The 14,962-nt window shown below is 38.6% G+C and overlaps 1 protein-coding gene across 6 annotated transcripts in view; it reads right to left on the bottom strand.

Annotated features, from left to right (window-relative positions):
* LOC116055048 (sodium channel protein type 4 subunit alpha B-like) overlaps window positions 1-14,962 on the bottom strand; it is a 44,838-nt gene that overhangs the window by 22,541 nt on the left and 7,335 nt on the right. For 5 of the 6 annotated variants that reach the window (XM_036004784.1, XM_036004788.1, XM_036004786.1 and 2 more), the window contains 10 exons: window positions 14,352-14,658; window positions 12,350-12,468; window positions 11,106-11,195; window positions 9,292-9,420; window positions 7,790-7,881; window positions 7,443-7,685; window positions 7,238-7,301; window positions 1,684-1,825; window positions 354-551; window positions 69-257 (listed from right to left, as the gene is read on the bottom strand). In XM_036004784.1, coding sequence (XP_035860677.1) covers window positions 69-257; window positions 354-551; window positions 1,684-1,825; window positions 7,238-7,301; window positions 7,443-7,685; window positions 7,790-7,881; window positions 9,292-9,420; window positions 11,106-11,195; window positions 12,350-12,468; window positions 14,352-14,618 — 1,533 coding nt within the window. In that variant the 5' untranslated portion in view covers window positions 14,619-14,658. The other variant, XM_036004789.1, reaches the window with a different exon arrangement.

The following is a 14,962-nucleotide window of genomic DNA, read 5'->3' on the forward strand; positions in this document are numbered from 1 at the left end:
CTATGGCTTATTATAAGAACATCAAAGACTGGGAGAAAGGTTTAGAGCGTGATTGTTGGGTGATTTACCATTTCCTCATCCACTGGGTCAAAGTTCTCTTCAGCTGCTTCCTCTGCTGTTTCCTCTGACAATGTCCTGTGAGATCTTCTTCTTCTGCTGTTGTTTCGACATATGCTGCCTGTCTTCAGACAGAATGGAGACAACTCTGGGGACAACACTGAGTCTGTATCCTGTGCTTGTTGTCTTTTTGCTGCCAACTTCACACAGAAAAGGAGTTACAGGAGATTATTTTGCACCAAATAAGCACATAAATAAATATGAAAATCTTTGCTGACAGTTCTCCTTGCACCTACTCTTTGCTCTCTGCGAAGGTGCTCCATAGCCAGCTGAAACTCTCTCTCCTTTTGCCAGGCCTCAGCAATGGTTGCCTGATTCTGCTCCTCATAGGCCATGGCCACTACAGCCAGGATGAGGTTGACCAGGTAGAAGGAGCCCAGGAAGATTACCAGCACAAAGAAAACCATGTAGGTCTTCCCTGCTGAGCGCAGCGTCTGAGGGAGAAGACATGAAGTCAGTACAATCAAATTCACACTGGTCTTTTTAAAACCTGAGACAAGATTTTCTAGTTTTGGCATATTGTATGCTTATAGACAGCGTTTTCCTCAATTATATTATTGCTGAGATTTGGGGACTTACAAAGTAGTCCAAGATTGAAAGCAGCAGACATTCTGATAAACAAATCAAATAATTTTCAGGCCACTTGGGGTTCAATGGAACAAACTATAAACAAAGCACTGACATATTATCACCTTATTAAGTTGTTTGCAAACAACTGCTTATTAATCTAGCAGACAATAGGCAACATATGCATTCATTTAGAGTAGTGTTTCCAGGCAACCTGATAAATGTAAGTCCAGTATGTACCTTTTAGCTTTGTTTTGGTCTCCACCAACTCCTTCGGTAAATGTCTGTCTCTTTAGCTGCTAACTGCTCCTCTATTTTCACTAGCTAGTCGCTAACTTTGTCTTTCTGCTGTTTGGTGCTGGGCAGTTAGTGTGCAGTAGGTAAATCACAACAAAATAACTGCTTGCATGCTGCAAATACGATTGATGAGAGAGGTATGAGTGAAACAAACAATAAAGTTAAGGGTTGCAAAATTAAAACCCTCTGTAAAACTGAAGGGAACTGCAGAGTCAGATAATAATTCTCAGTAGGTTTGTAACTATGAGCGTCCCCTTTCACATTACACATATTAATTAAACATTGACCCACTGTTAATATAAAAACATATTGATTTTTTTAATATTACTGCAGCTTTAACCTTTTGTTTACACTTATAGTAAGTGGTTTTGATGGTAAAAATATTGTTTATATTCTGTCTGACTGCTAATGTGGCTTGACCTTATGGACTACATTGTGAAGTTATTTTGAGTCACTGCGTCACCTACATGACCCAAACTAACCAGTTAGGTAAAATACTATCATAACCAATAGCAATTATGGCCAGTCTAAAAAAATAGCTTGTAAACAAACTGACTGTTCCTTTAAGCATCATTATTTGACATATGATTGAACAAAACTGTTGTTTTCTACTATATATTTGTGAATCTATAAAAATTTAGAAAATCACAGCAAATCCTCACAGAACATTGGTAGATTCAAAATGAGATTCAAAAATTGGACCTGGTGAAAGAGTTTTTCCCAGTAGTCTTGTGTCATGAGACGGAAGAGAGCCAGAAAAGCCCAGCCAAAGGTATCAAAACTGGTGTAGCCATAGTTTGGATTCCTCCCTACTTTTAGGCAGTCAAATCCATCTGGGCACTTCCTGTAATGCACAGTTGAAAAGACAGAAGACAGGTGATTATGGGACAACACTGTTAAACAAAGGCTGTGCACAATTAAATCAATGTCAGCTGGGGCAGATAAAGCTGTGATATAGTGTGCAGGCTGCTTTGCCATAGTTAAAAAATCTCCATTACCTACATATAGCCCTGTGGGGCCTTTGACTCCACAGGGGAGGGAAGCGGATGAGTCAGTAAGTACATACACTCAACACCATTATATCAACTGAAGAGGGCACTTGAAATTCGTTCCAGGCAGGAGCACTAAAATGCACTGCAGAAAAAGGGATTACGTTGAGCCAGATGGATATCAAATTGCAGTTAAAAAAATTTCAGCTTCATGCCTCCATCTCTGATCTTCATTGTCAGCATAGTGGCATTACGGCAAATATTTAAGTCCAGCAGCTGAGAACAAGCTGGACTGCCACGTCAATCTGAGTGCAGAATAATTTCGTAATGGCTGGGAAACAGCTGGGCAGCAGAGCGTTGCTGGGAGAACAGCTGTAGATCTCACCAACCAGCCAGCTAAGCAGGAATGCTCACTAATATCCAGCAGTGAGGACAGAGGAGGCTGCGTGAGGCCAGCGACATCTTCCTGTCAGGCTGTTCTTTCCCTCTGCTGCACTGCTCAACCTGTCACCAATCTGCTCCCCTCTTTTACTCAACAAGGTTTTGCATATTTCTGGCCATTAACTATATCTTGTTGTACTGTGAATACATTACATTACTGTTGACCTTTTTTCAAAGTATACCATAGTTTTTTTTGGTTTGATGTCCTACCTTCTAGGAAGCTTTTTTTATATAAATCCCTAAGTAGCAAGCAGGGATAATAAAAAACTAAAACATAGTCTGTATTCAATGACACTCTGTCGACCTTTGTAATGTAAAAGAATGACTAGATTTACATGATTTCTCGACATAGCTTGTGAGTTTGCTCTAATATTTCTTTTCCTGATTTGTTCACTGTATTGGATTACCTATCTACAGTATAAGCAACATTCAAGTCAGCACATTTTACTTTTAGAGCTGAAATTATTCAAATGAGTCAATTAACTGGAGAACATGAATGAACAACTATTTTCATAACCAATTAATAATTTCAGTAATTTTTCAAGCAAAAACACCAAGCATTTAGCTGCTTTTCTTTTCTGTAAAAAAGATTTAGGACTGTTGGTCGGTCAACAGTCGGTCGGTTGTCTGTCTGCATTTTCTGATATTTTAGATAAGGTCAACTATTAATTAACTGAAACTATATTTATTTTAACTGTATTTACTATAATGTAATTAATGAAAAACAATGGCATAAGTATGACATCAGTCTAAATTTTATTTAAAACACATTATTACAGTAAGTCAAAACAAAAGCCAAAGCATTCTAAACCTCCTTTAACTAACTTCCTTAAGTACTGTGACAAGTCATGAGCTCTTGTAGGGCACAGTGATTCCTATTATAATCAGTATTCTATAATTTTTTCAAAATGAAGTGTTGGATACATTTTCTCAATAAAAGTAGTCTGAGCAGACAAGAATTTGTGGCTGCCTGATATGCAATGCACACAAATGTTGTGGTTGCTAATCTTCATACAACATTGTTAGCCAATGTTGTCACTTAAACCAGTGATTTTCAAAGTAAGTAAGTAAGTAAGTAAGTAAATAAGTAAGTTAGTAAGTAAGTAAGTAAGTAAGTAAGTAAACTTTATTTATAAAGCACCTTTCAAAACCATGATTGCAAGGTGCTGTACAGTGCGACATTGGTTGAGAATCTCTGACTTAAACAACCATATAAATGTGAGACTTCTCTTGCAATTAGATGCTGCTGTAAAAACAAGGTCCCTTTCAGGCTAATATCCCTGAGGTTTTTCATGGTAACTGCCCTGGAGATGCTCTTGCATGGGTTTATCCAGAGTAAGCGCTCCTCAAGGAGAGCTGCTACGCCACATGCACTCGCTGTGGGATCTGATTTGCCTCCTCACAGACTGGCCCAGGGAAGACCAGAACATGTAGTCATACCAGTGTTCTTTTTCTGTGTACATCATATAGTGTATTACTTTGTACTCAATGGTAATACACTGGACATCCTACAGTGTATTACAGGAATGCTAAGTATTACGTAGATTTTGAGTTGTTTTGAAGTATTTTTCCTACTATTTAAGACAACCATTACTTTTAATTTATTTATTTTTGGTATAAAAGTCAGTTAGCCTGGCATCGCCAGATTATTTTTCAAATGTGTGATACGAAACGTGACCTACAACCAATCAGAGCAACAAAACAACAACATTTTAGGCGAATAGTCAATTTAAATTTTGACAGTTATGTTTTGTAACTGCGTTCAAATCAAGCATGACGCTCATCGGTCAGTCATCCGTATTAAACCCGCCCCATGTGAAATAAACGGTTGTGAGTGGTCTGCCTAGTTTCTCTTCGGCTGGAAGTCTGTCTGAATGGGAGGGGGGCCAGATGTATCTGCCAGAGCAAATGAAACATGAGCTAGCAGATTTGTCTGGTTTCCAGGCCAAAGTCAGTTAGAAGACTCTTGAAACTTGCTTTTACATTAATGTCTTTTAATGTGTGTCCTTTAATCTAACACTGACAGACAGAAGTGAAGACTCAGTGTTCACTGTGATGGATTACACAACTCAAGGAAGTTTCAAGAATCTGCTAATTGATTTCAAACTGTACAGAAATTAATGGAAATCAATGGCTTTCTGCAATGCTAGGAGCAATATATTGAAAAATATAAGACTGACAGTATGTATTTGACAATAATCAGCATAACAGTTTGATATAAAAAAAATACTACAAATCATATAATAGTTAAGAGGCAAAAATTAAAAAATTACTTGGACATGGTTCTTCAAACTTTCATAAACATGTCATCTCATGTCACCAAAGCAAAAGAGTCTGGGGTGTATAAGAGCTCTATGAAAGCTATTTGCTTACATGTTTATACTATTTATAGCAAGTAGCACTCTTGAGAGTATACCATCAATTTCCTGCTGTTTGAGTAACAGAACAGCAGAGGAACATCTGTCAATCCAAGCAAAGTGTTTTCCCTCTATAGTGGGCGGGGCTGAGGCGGTGGGTTTCCATGCCCACATCCGTTCGGTCAAGGGAAAAAGTCAAAAGTCATAATCCTTGATGCACAGTGGCTTTAAGATGTGAGGGGATAAGTGTTTGCCTGAACTCTACAGTAGGCGCGATGAGAAACAGCTTGGACCTTTGAGCAAATTATTTATCACAAACTTGTTATACTTGTAATTTGTTTGTGTTTATTTGTCCATGCCCACTTGTGTCTGTGTGCATGTGTGTATGTACTGTATGTGTCATCATAACGTATCCAAAGCTTTAATTTGAAAATCTACTCAGGGATTACTTGTTGGAATACACTCAAAAGATTAAGCATCCTCTATGTTTTACGTCCTCCATCCTGTCCTGTTTAATATCTTGCCTGTCTCCACAGCCAGCCTCAGAAAGTTCCATCTAAAATGTCACAGAAGTTAAAAGGCTTGCAATCATTTTGGCAACGGACACATAAGCTACCCTACGGTTACTTAACCTATAACCTGGCAAATGTGTCATGGACCTTTTCATTCTGTTTTTGATTCAACATCAATCTAACCACAAAGACATAAACAAATGCAATAAATACCATATTCTTGGTGATGACAGAGCAAAGTTCAAATTAAAAGGAGACAAAAGGACTGATCCTCCTGTTTCTCTAATTGTCTGAAGAGTCTTTAACACACAGAAAGACAGAAAAAAGATTTAAACTGAATTAGACCGAGTGTCAATAGCGTGTTGTTGGATCTCCACCGATGGCAGAAACACAAACAATAGGCGACAAATCAAAAAATAATCTAATTGCACTGACTTGTAAACTCTAGGACAGCTGGATAGGTCATATTGGTGCTAGTCTGATTTTACTGACCTACTATTTATGGGAGTTTACTGACGTCATTTCCCTCTGAATGCCCTCAAATGTATCCTCTTTTCGCTCTGACTTGAACACAAATTACTGAATCAGATTTTACTTCTTGGGAGATTAAGCGCCTGTGTTTTTGGAGGAGAGGTTACAGAGTGAGATTAAAGCTAAAGGGTTGGCTGCACCCTGATACCAATAAAATGTGTAACTACCTCCACTGTCTATATACTTTTTCTATTAACATACTGTATTAATATCAATATTAGTTTAAGCCCTTGCAAAAAAGTCTCATACGCACTTTCATTGAGACCCTTTCATTAAAAGGAGCCCCGGGATCCCCTTAGTCAAAGAAAGTTTGGTCATCAAAAGGCTCAATCATAGATTTGTACAGGAAAAAAAAAAGATTTACCTTGACTTGCCAGTTAGTTTAGAGGAGAGCTACCTACAGAGCTGTGGCGGTCTTCGATAGCTACAGGCTAGCAGTCGTTTTTTTCAGACTTTTCTCTTTCACTTTGTCAACTGTCTGTTTCTTTAGTATGAGCATTTTAACATAGGATGCGTCAGTTATGTACCAATATATAAATTCTAAAAAGGTTCAATATAGAACCACTTGTTTTAAGAGTTTAAGAAAAGAATATCTGCACCACACTTCCCTGTTAAAGCTTACGTAATATCACCAGTTTTTGTTATTTGCTATCATCCATTATCTTGTATTATTAACAAGAGCACCTAATGGAAGCCATTTGTTGAAGCTGCAGGATTTCGGATTCACACAGATGGGAATTTAGTTCACTATAACCCTTGAACTGGGCCTGGCATGGGCAGAGTCATCCTGTTGTGCTTGTTTCAAAAGCATTTGGATTTATAGGATTATTCAGTGCGTAGGCTGAGTAGCAATATTTGGAAGGTTTCACACTGTGCCTTTGATTGGGAACAAAGTCCTCAGATACAATGTCATCTATGCATGTCTATATTTATATTGATGTTAGAAATTAAGTCAAAGATATATTTGCTCTGTCAAAAAAACACAAACTTATTTGCTGCTTGAAGACTTTGGTACAGTATCTCCTCTCAACAATAACAGAATATCAATCCGAAGTGATCCGGTCTGCTCCGGTTGACCTAATCATGTCATAGAGCTTTTGAGATGATGAAATCTCCAAAGACCCCCCTCTCTCCAGCTGGCAACTCCATGTTTCTCTGTAAAGGGTTCCAGTCGAGCCGGGGTGATTATCCACACCACATGTCGTCTTGTGTACAACCTCTCTCACGCTACACCTCTCACTCTGACGGGTTCATTCCTCTATACATTACGCCTATATGTCACAGATTTAAATGTGAAGCCTGAAGCACATCATCTACTGTGTATGCGTATTAATGGGATTAAAGCCATTTGACGCTAAACATTTTGATATTATGCAATAGCCTGCAGATGATTAACAAGCAGTAAGCAGGACAAACACTCACTTACCCAGCATCACTTCCATATCCACATATTAAGGCATCCTTTGCTCCTTCAACTTTGTAAAAATTATCTAAGGAAAGGGGGAAAAGACGGTAAAGAAACCACTTTTTTTCTGACTTCACTAAATGTTAATGATACTGGACAGTATGCAGAGCAGTCTACATGTGTGAAATGCTTTCTCAACACCAGCCTCTTTTGTTTTTTGTCTGACCTTCGCTGCCGAGGAAGTCCGCCCTGGAGCTCCAGGTTCTGTTATTGCAGATGAAGGATGCGTTGGGGCTGTAGGAGGAGTTGATGCAGTGCCCGAGGCTGCGGATGCACTTTTGCCGCAGCAGCCCCATGAAGAGCTGCAGGCCAATGAGGGCGAACACACTGAGACAGAAGACGGTCAGGATCATCACGTCTGCCAGCTTCCTCACAGACTGGATCAAAGCACCGACGATGGTCTTCAGACCTTGACGGAGGAGAGGAGACAATATATAAATTGGTTAGTAACACGCAGACAAATTGAGTTTTCTGTTGATGTGGGAAAAGCAGAGAGAGGACAGCCCGACTTACCTGGGATAACTGAGATGGTTTTCAGTGCTCGTAGTACTCTGAAAGTTCTTAATGCTGAGACGTTTCCGAGGTCAACAAATTCTGTCACATATCTGGAAATTGATATAAAGACATTTATGACCCTTTGCAGGAAGATTTAAGTATAAATTCTGGTGATTTATATGATCACTGGAGTTAAATAATTAAAGTTCAGAGATATTTAACTGTTTGTAGTAAGTCTTTATAGATACAGTACATGTCAATCAAATAACATTATGGTTTTGAATTGTTATTGGCTTAGCATCTTTTTTTTAATTTATTCATTCTTTAATTTCATGTAGAATTATAAACAAAAGAATATGTAGATCTCATAGAGTGTGTCAGTGACTTTACTTAAACCTGCAATAACTGATTGTTTTTGGCCTCTTGGGGCAACGGAAACAAGCAGGGATCCAAACACTGACATGCTGTATAAGTTGATGTGGCTAACTAAGCGGCAACCTCCAGTGCTGAAAAATGAAGCCTACGCGGAAGTGCAAAAAAATGCAGTTCATCGAGTGGCCACTTGAGGCTGGCTCCAAAAGGAAGTCAATCCCCATAGACCCCCATGTTAAAATGCCCAACTTTAAAATAAACATGTTTGCAGACTGGTACAAAAAAGCTTTTTTTCTCTAAAGCTAAGTTCACCCTTCATGACAACTGGGGGGCACTTTTGGATTAGCTGGGAGTCAGGCAGTGTCAGGCACTGCCAAGATGGTAACGGCCGGAGCTAATGGGTGCCGCACACTTTGAGCTTCATGAAAACAGCCAAAAGCAATGCTATTAGAAATGTGAGAGGGAACTAAAACAGTAAAGTTACTGCCCGGAAAACCAAAACAACGATCTGAAAGACTCCAAAACGCTCATTAGAGCTGAGTGGAGCTGCAGTCGGGTGATAATTCTCTGTGAGTTCATCACTACAAGTAACTTCTTTCACATACAAGTAAAACTGATTATAGCCTCTTTAAAAGTTAAAACAAGAACAGCATGTGTTGAGTACCTGTGAGAGGAAATGACAGATGAATTAGCTGACTGAACCGTAATTAATCAAAAACAAATTAATCGCTGAAGGTGATGACAGCTTTCAGTGTGTCTACACGCAGTAAAAGGATTTTGTCTTGCTGTTTTCAAACAAAGCAAATGTCCTGTCAGGATGATTGGTCTTGGAGAGGTCACCTGTTTAATCTGCCACCTGCATCATGGGTCACAGATCTATGACCTCAACAATAGGCTTCTCGTTCACAGTGTTTCAAATCACAACTCAGGATGACGGTCTCTTTGACATTACTGAAAATGTTTTTTTGGAAATTATCCCATAATTACAGTCTGCACAAAAACTGCCCCACAAGACAGAATGTGAACACTGAATTAAGGTGGACCTTTTTAATTAGACGTTTCTGCCCAATGTAGCCACTGATGTAGAGTAAATGATACGTGAGCTCGATTGCCAATATGAATGAAGCATGAATGATATCGTTACTTACGCCATGAGAATGACGGTGAAGTCCAGCCAGTTCCATGGATCTCTCAAGAAGGTGAACGGCATTATACAGAATCCTCTCGCTAATATCTTTATCAGGGACTCAAAAGTGTAAATGCCAGTGAAAGTATACCTGAAAAATATTCATGGAAGGGAGAGAAAATGCAGTTAGCTCTAAATCCAGTGTTTCACAAGATTTAAAGTTCAAAATGGAAGTGAGCATTAAAATAAACCACAATCAGTAACACTACGGACTAACAGGCAAAACATAATAAATAAAAGAAAGAATAATATGTAAGATATTAGCATGCTTAAACTGTTTAAAGTAACATAATGAGCACATCTATCATTATTACTGTAACATACTTTAAAATGAAGTTTTTCCTTGCCACTGTCGCACCAAATGCTTGTTCTTGTGGGGAATTGTTGGGTCTCTGTAAATTAAAGAGTGTGGTCTAGACATACTCTTTCTGTATAGTGTCCCAAGATAACTTCTGTTGTGATTTGACTATAAATAAAATTGAATTGAATATATTATTGCAGTTACATTGATACGTGTTCCATGTATATACATGTCTATGCAGTACAAACAAGACATGGTGAACACTTTCTAGTGGTTCATTCATATTCCAATTTGTTTCGTACTTGTAAACAGTCTTACTTCACATCTGCCTCATTTAAAGAGCAAAAATTAAGCTACATCATCTGCTGGTTAGCTTAGTTTAGCATAAAGACTGAAAACAGGGGGAAGCAGCTAGCCTGGCTCTGTCCGAACAAAATCTGCACCTGTAAAGCTTACAAGTGTTACAGCCTGTACAAAAACTAATGTTACCTTAAAGGTGTGTTCAGACCAAACGTGAAGCAAATTTTTCGCATGGCATGATTACATATAAAGCCATTCATAGACGCGAATTTACGCAGGGCGACGCCAATAGACGCGTCCTTGTGACTTCAAATGTTTCAACTTGGGCAAAAAATGCCCATGACGCAGTGTTGCAAAAGCTCATCAGCATTTACATTCTCCTGATGTCACAGCGTTGAGATTCTACTGACGTCACCAAGAATCAGAAATGGACGACAAACTTATTGTTGTTAGAAACTCTTCGACTCAGCATCAGTAGAGACAGAACTATAAAGGAGAGGGCTTGAGAAAAGTGAGCAATCATGTTTATTTCATGGTTGATGGCGGAAATAAACATTGCTAAGGTGGTATCTATGGAGGTTGCTTTCCAGAAGGAGTACCCCAATTGGCTGTTAGGGTGAATATTTGTGAAATGCGAAAATACTCCACAAACGCTCCAGCGGCCATATTCAAATGAGTTTAGTTTGAACACAGAACTAGGCTAGCTGTTTCCTCCTGTTTTGCTAAGGTAAGCGAATCGGCTACTGGCTGTAGCTTCATATTTAACGTGTATTTATATGAGCGTAGTACCGATCTCATCTATCTCTCTGCAACAAAGTGCAACTGTTTCTCTTTTCACATTTATTATAAATTAATGTTTAAAGTTGCAAAAGTAAATGAAAAAATTAAAAGTCTAAGTAAATGCAGATAGCATGCTACATGCTAAGAATGCCCATGACCCATCTACCACATCATGCCCATTAGGCGACTAGTTTCATTCCACATCACATGCTTTCTTTTAACATGCCTATGTGGCATTCTGACTGCAGTAAATATTACTTACATGTCCACTGATTCTTCAATCATCACTGACAAAACAACAAACCCCAGCAAAGCTCCACATTAGAACACATGTAGCACAGTTTCATATGATGTCCAAGGCACACATTTTCATCTTAAATACTGCGTTTACTTACTCCAGGTACTTGGTCCATGGTCCCGGATCGGACATGGCCATGAAGAAACAGTTGGTCAGTATAGTGAACATTATGAACAAGCTGAACAATGTGGAAAAGAGGTTAAGGAAAATGTCCTGTGAAATAGTAACTTCTAAAAGTAAAATAAGCTTTTTGTGATAAGACAACAATCACACGTTTCTTGTAATCCTATGAAATATACGCATTCGGATAAACCATCAGTGTGTGTGCCAACGGCATTACAGTAAATGAAGATTAGGGAAAAAAGGAAAGTAAGTTCCATTCCAGATTAATTTAGAGGAGTCGTATCATTTTCTCTTATGGAGGAATGAAACAATAACAAAGGATCTGTTAGCTGCTAAATAATAAAAATAAATCATTAAAAAGTCAGCAGAATAATCATCCGAAAACGTAACTCCAGTTTCTTTCAATAATATAATTATTAAATATAAATGTAATCACAAAATAAAAATAAATATAAAATGCCCCCCCTCCCTCATAGGGCTTTTAAAAATGTAGTTCAGCATAATGTCAGTAATTTATGTGATTTATCAGTTGCAGAAGATCAATTAAAGTTGATAGTTGTTATTTAATAGATGATTTGATCAATAGATGTTTTTACATGTATAACATAGAGGAGATCCAGAGGAAAGAGTCCCTCCTGCATGTAAAGTACAAACCGGCGGTCTGAGAACTAATAGGCAGCCGTCCCATGATGTGAAATCTCCTTGCTCTTATTTCATTTCAGAGATTAAATGAGGGATATGAGGGGATTTTTTTTGCAATGCCAGAGAGGACCATTACAAAGCTGTAAAAAAAAAATGGGACTATGAAAAAAATCCAGTAGAAATGGAAATCAATAAATATTAGAAATTGGCTTATCTGCCAGTATGAGATGCAAGGAAGGGGTTTCTAGCCTTTTAACAGTATAACATTATTATTTTGGTGAAAATGTTTACAGTGGTTTGTTCCCAGCAGTCTAATCTTCATGCTATCACAAAAGTCAAGACACTGAAGTAAAGTGAAGCACTTTTTGGAGAGCAAAGCAGTTTTAACAACCTTCACATTATCACGATTACTATCACCCTTGATATCACCCTTGAACAAGCTAATTAAAGTGACAGTGTAATAATATGGTCTAACAGGAAATAAATTGGCCCGCTCCATCCATCATACAGCTACATGATTATTTTACATATCCGTTGCAGGAAGAGGCACAGGCTCTGGGTATTCAAAAAGGATATGAATGGACTAAAACTTTTATGGCGATTGATCTGATGAAGTGAAATGGACTAAATATGTAAATTGCAGATGTGGCACTGAATCTGAAGATGGCCTTCCCTTTGTTAAGTACTATAAAAGTCTGCAAAGAAAACAAAAACAGAAATCATTAGTGAGAAGAAACACATTTTAATGTGCTTTCACTTTGTAAATAACACAAAGTGTAACAAGTCATCAGAAAGTAAATACATTTCCCAAACAAATGTTCCCATCATGTACAGAAACATTTTGCTTCAGTTTTGCAGATAAAAACAGCTGTTTTCTTTCCCTGCAGCGCATGAAACTATAGCTGCTGTTTTGAGTCTACCACTCAGTCTACTGCCTGTGTTAACTTCCACCATAATCACTTCTGCCTCCAAGAAAGCAGCGAGTTCATATACACGCAGCCAGCGAGGCCAGTTGAGATAATGGAGGCAACTCCAAAGCGGGCTGAACCTTTATCCCAACAGATGCAGCATTTATTTAAATATTTGTTCATCTTTGGATAATCCTCCCATCCATCAGTGCATCACATGCCAAAACAAAGAGACCCTGAGAATGACTGCCACGTCCTTTTTCATCTCTCCATAAGCGGCCCATTATGGGCAGCAGCCTGATCTACCGACTCAAAACTTGCTAATCCTATTTCTGCATCCACAAAAGACGCAGTCGCTCTAGTCTGGCATAGCTGCTCTAAAACACCACTTGGTGAATTCATTGAAAACCGTGGCTAAACTGGATCCCTGACATATCATGTTCACGAGTCCAGATGAGAGTTTTGTTGACAATTTAACATGCAGGAACATGTATCAGATCATCAAAATCATTTCTTGAGATGCAATCATGTCAGTGAATGTTTAAAGACACAGAAACATAAATGTTGGATCTGCTTAGAGTAAGCCGTTTGCAGTTAATTAAACTCAGTCGTAGTATAAAAGAAAAAGTTCACAATATTTCAAGTCTGTCTTAGTCAGGTGCACATTGAAACAGTTTTTATAATCTTTCCACCTGTCCATTAATTAGTCCTTTCGAAATCCTAGCGCCCAATGTAAGTGATGGGGGACAAAATCTACAGTCCTCTACTACTAATGTATTCCAAAGATTAGCTGAAGATACTATGAGTCTTCAACTGTCTGAGTTGGACAAATAAAGCTGGTATCTTCCAAAGTTACAGTCTTTTTAGGACCACATTTCCTTTTTGTGTTACTTATCCCTCTATCATGGCTCATTAAGGAAACACTGTCTGGAGAAACAAAAACAAGGGAATATAAGACTGTAACATTGGAAGATAACAACTTCATATAGTTAACTCAGACCGCTGAAGCCTCAGCTATACTTTGGAATGCATTTTTGCACAGAACGGCGACTGTGGATTTCATCCTCCATCACTTCAGATGGAAGCATGTTAGGAAGGCATCTTTTAATAGCCAATATGAACACGAGGAATCATTGCAGAAAGGGGAAACTGCTGTACATGTGGCATGTGTGTATTGTTTTAAAACAGACTTGACAAAAAGTGAAACAAGTCTTCATTCTTTATTCATTAAGCTGACACACTAAGAGGGAACTGAATGTCTGTCTTTAGCCATTTTGTTCGGGTGCCAATCATTTCTGAATATGATATCTTTTGCCCACACAACAGCTGTTTGACCCCTGTTTCTTCCGATGTCTGTTGAAAAGGTGTAAAATGTGACTGATCTCATCCCAAACTCCTTTTGTTTATTTTATTTTTTAATAAATTTACTAAATTTGAAATGTAAAATAAAAACAAAAATGAAGGCCATTCTCCTTTGAGATTATATAGTTGAAAGATCAGTTTGCTACTTTTCTTTGTCATATATATTCACATATAGTGAACCCAGTACATTTAGGGAATTTTTCAAATTTTCTGGCATTATTTAGACAAGTTGTAGACTTGTTGTCCAGACATACACACGACCACCACCGACCTAACAAACTCACACACACATACACAGAAGCTCTCACCCTCTGGTTCTTGTAGTAAAATGGATCAATGTCTTCCAGTGGCACCCCGATAAGTTCTGTAGGGATGTCACCGAAGATGCGCGGCAGCTGCTTGCCTGCCTCCAGGTCAATCCTGGGTTTGGGTAGCTCTGTGTTCCTGTGAGCCTCGTGGCAATCCTTGGCATTTTTGGCCTGCTCCACCGCAATCCGCTGCTCCAGCGCAGCCAAGGATTCGCGAGTGAACCGCCGCAAGCCATCAGGACCCGTTGGTAACAGCATGGTTGCCATCTTTTCATCCTGATTCTCCTGTACTAGAATTTACTTACAGCTACGGGCGGGGAAGTGGGGAGTGAAGACAAAGCAGAGATGGAGAAAGGTGAGAGAGAATCTTATCTTATCTAATCTTATTCCAACATACAGGCTCATGAAACAACAACAATGTATAAACAACAAGGCTTCTTGGATGTGGCACTTCATTCAATACACAGATCAGATAAATCATGATCCTAACAATGCTCATAAATCATCTAACAAAATAATTCACAGAGGGTTAAAAGAACCTTCTGTAGAAAATGAGTGGCTGATCAGCAAAAGAGACAGGATCGGGGCATTTGATTAGGGCTGGCCTCTGC

This window comes from Sander lucioperca, chromosome 9 (assembly GCF_008315115.2).
Source record: "Sander lucioperca isolate FBNREF2018 chromosome 9, SLUC_FBN_1.2, whole genome shotgun sequence".
Classification (NCBI taxonomy): Eukaryota; Metazoa; Chordata; class Actinopteri; order Perciformes; family Percidae; genus Sander; species Sander lucioperca.